Source organism: Pygoscelis adeliae, unplaced genomic scaffold (genome assembly GCF_000699105.1).
Source record: "Pygoscelis adeliae isolate BGI_AS28 unplaced genomic scaffold, ASM69910v1 Scaffold10, whole genome shotgun sequence".
NCBI lineage: Eukaryota > Metazoa > Chordata > Aves > Sphenisciformes > Spheniscidae > Pygoscelis > Pygoscelis adeliae.
The window spans coordinates 1,313,165-1,321,609 of record NW_008824053.1 but is presented as its reverse complement, the minus strand read 5'-3'; the positions used below and the strand labels follow the sequence as shown (position 1 = coordinate 1,321,609).

The 8,445-nt window shown below is 38.4% G+C and overlaps 1 protein-coding gene across 1 annotated transcript in view; it reads right to left on the bottom strand.

The window, feature by feature from the left end:
* OLFM3 (olfactomedin 3) overlaps positions 1 to 8,445 on the bottom strand; it is a 23,224-nt gene that overhangs the window by 7,129 nt on the left and 7,650 nt on the right. Inside the window, exons 4-5 of the mRNA XM_009333736.1 lie at positions 7,719 to 7,750; positions 4,326 to 4,550 (exon numbers count right to left, since the gene is read on the bottom strand). Of these exons, the coding sequence (XP_009332011.1) occupies positions 4,326 to 4,550; positions 7,719 to 7,750 (257 nt within the window). The remainder of the gene's footprint in view (positions 1 to 4,325; positions 4,551 to 7,718; positions 7,751 to 8,445) is intronic.

The following is an 8,445-nucleotide window of genomic DNA, read 5'->3' as shown; positions in this document are numbered from 1 at the left end:
ATAGACCACAGACAAATGCCATGTGAAATGGGAATCACTTCTGGGCTATGAATTTCCATAGCAGTGAGGTGGCTGAGAATTAAAACTGGCCTATGCGTCTTGGTGGTTTGTTTTTTGTTTTTTTTTTTTAAACATGGCCAAAACCTCCTTTTTTTTTTTTCTTTTCTTTTTTTCCTGGCAGAAGGGAACCTATGAGGATGTGGAAATAACTCTTGTGATGGCAGGAAAGCTTTTTTTTACCGGTTGAAAAGTTTTGGTTTATAGCAAACCTCTGCTCTTTAATTCCCTGTCAGGAGAAGGACCAGATGCTCGTGAGAAGGTAGGACAAATATATATCCATACTAGCAAATGTCAGGAAATTCAGGAACGGTAAGAAAAAAGAAAAAAAAAGATATTTCTAGACATTTTTTCCACCCCTAAGAGGTTCAGATGGAGTTACACAGAAAAAGAGTGGGATTTTTAGAAGCACTCAGTCTCTTTCTCTTGACTTTGAAAGAAGCAGCCGCCTCCATTAGAAAATCCCAACCATAACTGATGGTAGTAATTGGAAAATCAAACCTCTGAGTGTTTATCCATCCTAAGTTGAACTGTAGAAGGAACATCATATCATGCACCAGCTGGGCGTTTGTGGCTTGATTAATCTCTTGTAACGGTTTTGTACCATGGACTCCAGTAAGTCTATTTGTGATTTCCTGTGTTTGTTTATATTAAGGAAGAAGTTGAGCACGAAGTGACCATTGAAAAAGAAAGTAGATGTACTACCCCTGTAGGCTGGGAAAGTCTATGGGGCAGAACACATCTGGAAAGCCGCTCCAAAGTGAGCAAATACCAGGAGAAGGCTGTGATAGACCAATTGGACAGGAGCTGTTTTGAAGATAGCTAGCAATAGGTAGTTGATAGCCCCCAGTCTCTGCGATGCAAAAGAATATTGGTAGCTGCTTTGTATACCAAGCGAGTGTGTGATTTATAGAAGGACCTGCAAGGGAAATAAAATCAAAACATTCTCTTGAAGTGTTCATAAGCATTATTATTCTATTTATTGTAGGTAATAAATAGGGGAAAATGGAGTGGGTCTTTTTTTCAGTGGTTGCACAAATGACTTCGAAGTGTTTTACTACTTGCACTTTCCTGCTTATGGTCAAATTTGTCATAACGTTACTTTGTCATGTGAGGGAATGAATAACTAGTTCTTTCTTAATGGGTGTATGTCTGTTGTCCTACATAATACAAATCCAGGAAGCACTATAGTTACTAGAGCTTGCTGAGAGGAAGCCTCTGGATTCTTCTGTATGTGTGCAATGACCTGCCGTGTAATCTTTGGGAAAGTCATTTATTCTCCTGGGCTGCTGGTTCCTTCATCTACAAAATGGGGATAACAATATATATCTCTATTGCACAATTTTGTACTAAATGATATTTATAAAGTTCTTCAAATTCCAAAGGGAAGGATGCTTTGGAAGTACAGGTAGCACTGTAATCAATCAAATAATCTCGTGCCTGCACTAATACTTCTTTTGCCACTGATGTAACAGCATTTCTTTGGATACATAGAATAGTCTACTTTTGAATTTCTAACCAAAAATGTTACTGTAAAATATTGTTTAGATTCTACATTATAATCAGATGTAGCTACAAATGAATCCAATGTGTAGCTACTCTAATTATTTCTTCATATTTCATAAGCAACATTTGGCAGAGTATTGGCTTCTATGAATGCTACCCATACAATTTTTTTCCAATCTCATAAACACATTATAACAAGAACGGGAGGGTCCCAAGCAGACTGTGCAACCTGCGTTCTCTTATAAATGCACATGCCTTAGATGATGGCCAGCGAAGGACCCACACGTGCACAAGTGTATGTGAATTTGTGGTGTGTGCACTCTATTCCTACATGTTTAATTGCACGCACCCTTTTGAAGTTTTGTGGACAAATTTCTCACCAGCTTCAGCCTGAATTTTCTCTTATTCCAAAGAGAAGGAACAAGTTTCAGTCATCATAACTGCTGTGGTCATCATTAAACCTCAGTGAAAGTAAGACAACTGCTTACTGTTATGTTAGTGAGTGTTGAAAGTGTTGCCAGTGCAGATGGAAGATCCCTTTTAAGTGGCCAGGACAGTATAAATAATGCAAATACATTGCTGAAAAACACCTGCTAGGGAGAAGAATGGAAAATAGCTATTACACACGCCGGTTAGATAATTATATTGTGAAATGCAACAAAATCTGTGAAGATTTGAGCCAGATCCTGTGGCACATCGGGGCCAGTCTGCCTTCTGCTGCCGTGGGCTTCTGGCCATCACACTGGCATGGACAGTCACAGCTGGATCATCTCCAGCGTGGTGAATGTGGCTGGGGAGAAGGCGTAGGCACGAAAGCTGTTTTTCCTTTACGCCTGCTGATCTGAACACACAGCACCAGCTTTGAGGAGTTACGGTAAGCCTAACTGAAGCTGTTTTTACTTTAAAAGCCACAAAGGGTTAGGCCAGAAATACAGCCACTCCATTAGCAGGTGAGCATAAAAGTCATTTAAGCATCTAAGACCAGGGAATAATGCCAATAAGGATGAGTAAGTCGGTATTAGAGCTTGAGAAGGCCAGACCCCATTAAATAATGGATGTGCTTAACAATCTATTTCATACAAAAATTTTCCCTCTATTGTTGATACACATAATTTTAATAGTTTTTTTTTTTTTTTAACATCAGCACATCAAGAGAAATAGAATGTGTTGCAGAAATTCAGGATGATAGGAGGGGAAACGTGGATGAAAAATAGGGAAATAGTAAATAACTTCTGAGAAGAGAGCCCCCTGTGAATACACCTACTCATCCCAATGTATAAAATGTATCTTGTACTGTAGTCACTTCGCTAATCAATTTTACAAGAATATGCTGTAAAAGCAAAGAAAAACAAGAAACTCACTAAAGATAAGTTAATGATCTTTTGGTGTCTAATAAACTTACTGGAACACTCACTATCAGAAAATACTGTCTATTTATATGAATTTTCTTGCTTGCTGCGGTATTGCAGCGCAGCCATTTTCTCCTGACTGCCTCCTGTCAATGCAGTAATGTGCTATTATGTGTGTGTACTGAGGGGAAAATAGAATCATACGAAATTTCTGTTTGAAGAAGGCTTTCATGTATTTTAGCCCATCATCACTGTTATTTCTAGTGTAAAATAAAGAAATTGAAAATAAATAATTTAAGAGGCTAACCTAGATTTTTCTCATTCCATTGCTTCGCAAAAAAACAGGCACTGCTCATCAAGTTAATAACATATTTCATGTCACGTGTAGCATTTAAAAGCAAACATCCCACACTTGATAACTGAGATACCGATCGCAGGACTGAACCTTGGAACTTCTAGTTTATTCGTGTTCAGTGTTAACTTATAAAGCGTTTATTTCTCATAGAGGGGCTGGATCGCTGGCTGTAGCAATCCGGATTGCAATAGCGATCCATTCAGGAGTCTCAGTGCACCGATAGATTGGGGAGGGGGGAGACTTTGCATTGTGATTGTAAAGGTACTAATTGTCCCTCTCTGGGTAATGGAAGTTAAGGCTGACACTTGATAATGATACTTCAGGCTTTTAGTTTTGGTGGCTGATACTGAGCTAGCGCTGATTTTCAGAGGTGCTGATCATTTGACTTTTTCTAACTAAAGGCAGCATGTGAGCAACTAAGGTGGAGGCTGCCACGTGTAAATCTAGTGCAGTGCTCGCAACAGACTGTTGCTGTGCTTCCTACAAAAATCACGCTTTGTTCCCTTAAATTAGGTGTAACGCTTAATTATGTCGTATTGCAAATTGTAGAATGGCACGTGTCTCCTAATGCTCATGTTACAGGTCTAAAGACAGTACAATCAGAGTGGCCTCTCGGGTGTCGTAGCAAGATGACAGGGTTATGATGTGGACATCTCAAAATCGATTCCAGTCTACTTCCCACTAAAGTTTTTTTCACGCTGGCATCCCAAAGATGACCTAAGTAGCAATGCCTGTCTGAGCTTTTTTTAAAGAATATTCGTAGCTCTCCAACCGCTGTAAATCTCTTAGATTTTAAAGTCGTTGTCTGTTAATAATTTTCCATCTTAATTCCTTCTGTATATGGTAGGGCAGATCGTTACGTAAGATACACTGGTGCAAACTTAGAATGATATGACTGACCTTAGGTTGAGTTACTCGTGACTTTTATTAGGGTGGCACAGATCAGAATATAATGCAGTCTTTCATCAAACAAGAAAAAAGAAAACTCCATCTTTCTATAGAGACAACTGGAAATACACAGCCGAGGGACCAAATTTGCCATGAAATTGTTGACTTACTGAGCTTTTTCATGCAGTCTCGAAGCCTGGTTTCTAAACTGAGTACGCGCTGGTGAAGTTCCTCATAGTCATAAGCACCAATTTCTTCCTGAATCCCAGTGAGGACAGTAGACAGATTCCGAATTTCCTCCTTGAACTGGGTGATTAATTTGGCATCGGTTTTGTACTGTTCCAGAACTGGGATCAGTGGCAGGAGCTCATCCATCTTTTCTTTCAGCTCCTGTTAAAGGCAATCAAATGTACGTTAGAGCGGTTTAAAGGAGTTCAATCCCCTAATTCCCTTTAATGTAATATTTATGCCTGATTATTAAAAAGACTTGAAAATGATTATTGATTTTAGTTACAGATCTATTATTAGAGTATTGTGAAAGTCTTAGAACCTCAGACTTAACGGTAGTAAGCAGCAGATAAAATGTATGAGAGCATAGTTTTTCTACTGAGAGTACCCAATTACCTTCAAGTGATCTGAACCAAGCCTGTTGAAGGTCTGACTTTCCATCCAGAGGATATAAATCCCTGCTTAAGTGTACCTTTCTTGAGGGAAGGTGAGTAGGCCTGAACACACAGTGGCGTTTGAGGAGGTCACACTGTTTTACAGTGCTGTTAATTTCTATTTCACTCCTTAGAAAGACTGAATTCATTCTTTTCTCAATGGCTGTTGAACACTGTTTAGTTCTGTTCTGGCCACAGTGATATACAGCTCTTTCTTCTGAAGTGAAAAATCCATGGTTCTGAACTGTGCTTTGTATTTGTCATCCTGCTACATCACTAGGTGCCTTTGAACTTCCTCAGTTGCTCTCTCTTCTGGACTATCACAAATCGGGTTTTTTGCCATGTGCAGTTGTCGTTGCATTGCCAATCCTATTCTTAAACATTGATTAAATAAAATAAGGCTCCACTTGGGATCTCGGGTTGCCCCTTGCTCAGACTTTTGCTGAGTCATATACTTTGAGAATTTGTCTTGGTTTGTAACCTGTATTGGCTGCTCATCTTTCATTTCTTAATTATTCTTTCAAATGCGCTAATCATAGGGGCTTTGTTAAATTTAAACTAATTGCCTGAGGTTGTTTTTTGTTTGGTTATTATTCTGTAGAAAACCTCAAAGAATCCTTGCAGTCAAAAGGTTTTGCTTTCTTGAAAAGCAGATGGGTTTTCCCTGATGTATCATCTGTATGTAGAGATCCGCATATCTTTTTAGAATTTGAGGAAACAGCGGGACTTCCGTGAGCAAATGCCAGAGACGCATGAGGAGGTGCAAGCCGGGACAAAACAAGGCAAAGGATGGAAATAAAGATCTGCTAGGTACTAGCATTAGGTGGTAATAGAGACTGGGAACAGGTGAGGACACACAGGGAGAGGCTGTTGAAGGGGTTAAAAAATCAAGTCCTGAAGAATAGCTGGAGCAGTCAGCAGGTTAAAAGGGAAGGCAGAAGAGAGCTAAATGGAAGCCCAAGCACGAGAAAGAGGTGCAGAAGCAAATGTGGCTAGAGGTTATAGTCACGGAGGTGTGCGAAGACACGCATGTGCAGTTTGTTACATCACTTGTATTAAAGGATGCAATAAACAGGGTAGGACGTTTCCAAGATAAATAACATGATGATGCCAAGTGCATTTTTGCTAAGGAGATGTGAAAGAAGCTGATAGGCAGGGTCAGCATTTGAGCTGCCTGAAGATCTACCTCTGAGTTTTTGCCTCTCGAACACGTTCTAAGACAGCTTGAGAGTTCTGCAGTATCTCTTCACAACCTAGCTAATATATCCGTGTTGTTCTAACAATTGCTTTCATATTGGAGTTGTTACTTACTCAAAATAAAGACTTATATGTGTTGTTAGGAAGTATATTGTGCACACAGGTCATCTTAATAGCTAGAAAATTGCATTTTAAATTACAAGCAGATAAGTCATTATAAATAGGTTTGAGAGCATCAGGAGTTCTATTGGTTCTGTTCTCAAGGGGTCTTCCAATTACATTATAGTAGCAGAATTACTGAAACAGAAAGAAGTGGAGTTGTTTTGTCTACAGTTAGAACTATTTTTATTTGACTGTTTTCATTAAAAACTTGAGCCTACTTTATGCCTGTTAAAATCAACAGTTATTTTTTCCGTGATGACAAGGAGAGTAGGCTTTGTGACACGGAAAGCAGAGCTCCAGAAGCCAAAGTTTTTGTTAACTTCATTTTGAAATTACGAGCTTAGGCTTCAGGGTTCTGTGGGGCAGTGAACTGCCAAAAATCATGGGTAAACCATGATGTAAAAAATTGCAAGGCTTGTAAAAACTCAGGAAGATAAAATGTGTTTAAGAGAATTAGTGAAGGTAACTTATTCCTGATAGGATTTATGCCGGATGAGGTATCGTTTGAGCAAACTGCTGTAACTTTTTGTGGTGATCAGGTATCTCCTGCCTGGTGTAAATGCTGATTTGACTGAAGTATGACCGTATGGTCAAGTGTGATCTGGATCAAATTTCTACTCTCTGGTTCTCATCAGCGTGGAACCACAGCGTTAGAGTATCTCACTTCAGTAAATGATACAAAGATGTTTTTGGTATTTTCGTGATAAAGAAACGAATTTTATTGGTTTCTGCTGACGCTCCTAGCTTGTTGCTATGATGAGTGGTACAAGAACTAATTTGTATTGCAACGTGGATAGGTGGTAGACATATTCTGGCACTTCGTGCCTGCTGATATGAGGGGTTACGCTGTATCCAGAATGAGTTTCTTTGTCTTGGGAAAGATAAAGCACTGGAATTTTAGTAGATCAAATTTCAAAAAGCCAGCAGCATATTGTATTATGTTGACTTTTTAAATTACTCTATAATTTGATTGGCTGGAAATCTGTTTTATACTCCTGGCAAACTGTCAAACTGAAGTTAAATGACTGGCCAATACAAATATCGAATATTTAGAAGGTTAGAGTACGGCAGAAATCTGCTACCTTTGACATCGCGTATCAGACATTCAAATTTTGATATTTTGTTCCCAAGAAAAACTATAATGAGAATACAGAATATATAATGGCATTGTACAAACGTGGTGTTATAGTAGCAATGAGTGATGAAGGGGAAAAAAGGTGGAGATGTTTCTTACTACCTGAAAATAAGTGGAAGTATGCGCTCAAACTCTAATCTAAACTAAGAATGATGACATAAAGTTTGGTAGTCAGATCATTAGTGTACTTAATTCCTGATATTATTAAGACCCATTGGATACTCAGCGTCTCTGAAACATAAATTAGACCCCGTAGCTATGTAATTGTTTAGGTATCTAATTTTAGCACCAATTAGAAAATTAAGTCCATTTATGTGGCCTTTCATAAACACTTTAAAAATATATATTTGTAATCCTCAGAACGTATTTTCTAGATCCTGTCGTGTAGTCTTGAAATATCAACTTATCAGACTTGGTATTTAAAGAACCTAAGTATGCTCTTGTAACATTATTCCTTAAGAGTACTTAGCTTTAAAAGCTAAAGCTTCAGATGGCTTTTTCAGAATACACAATGCTCTCTTGTAATCTCTGCAACCCTCCTTCCTCACAAAAAGATTGGCTTGTGGTTTTTGTTGTCATTAAAATTCCTTGGAAGTCTTTTTTTAATCACACAAATGTGACTGGGAATGATTGCCCTCCTCCCCTACCCCAAATTCAAAATAGCAAACCTTCAGACATGAAATTAGATCTTAATTGCACTGGATAAAAATTACAATAACCTGATTTATTACACGCTTTCTTCCCTTCAACTGCAGCAAATGTCAGGCAACAGTAAAAGTGCAGAACTCTCTAGTTGTTTGCTATTAATTCCATTGGATCTCCCCGTTTATCACTGGAGCTTGAATTTCTCAGTATGACATGCACATTGATACAGAAAAAAACAAGAATCTGTTTATAGTGACATTTCTCTAATGACTTAATAATTAGTGGTTACTCCCTGTTGCAATTAAATAGGACAGAGCAAAAGTTTATCATCACAAAAGAAGATTTATTACGCTTTTCTTTTTAATGTTGCTCTTGCACAAGCATTTCAAGCTGAGATCTTAGCAGTCCATGCATTGCTGCTTAGTACATTGCTTCCAGCAGGCTTTCAAAGTTAGTGTTAAAATAAAACCTACTTGAAAATGCTTTGTT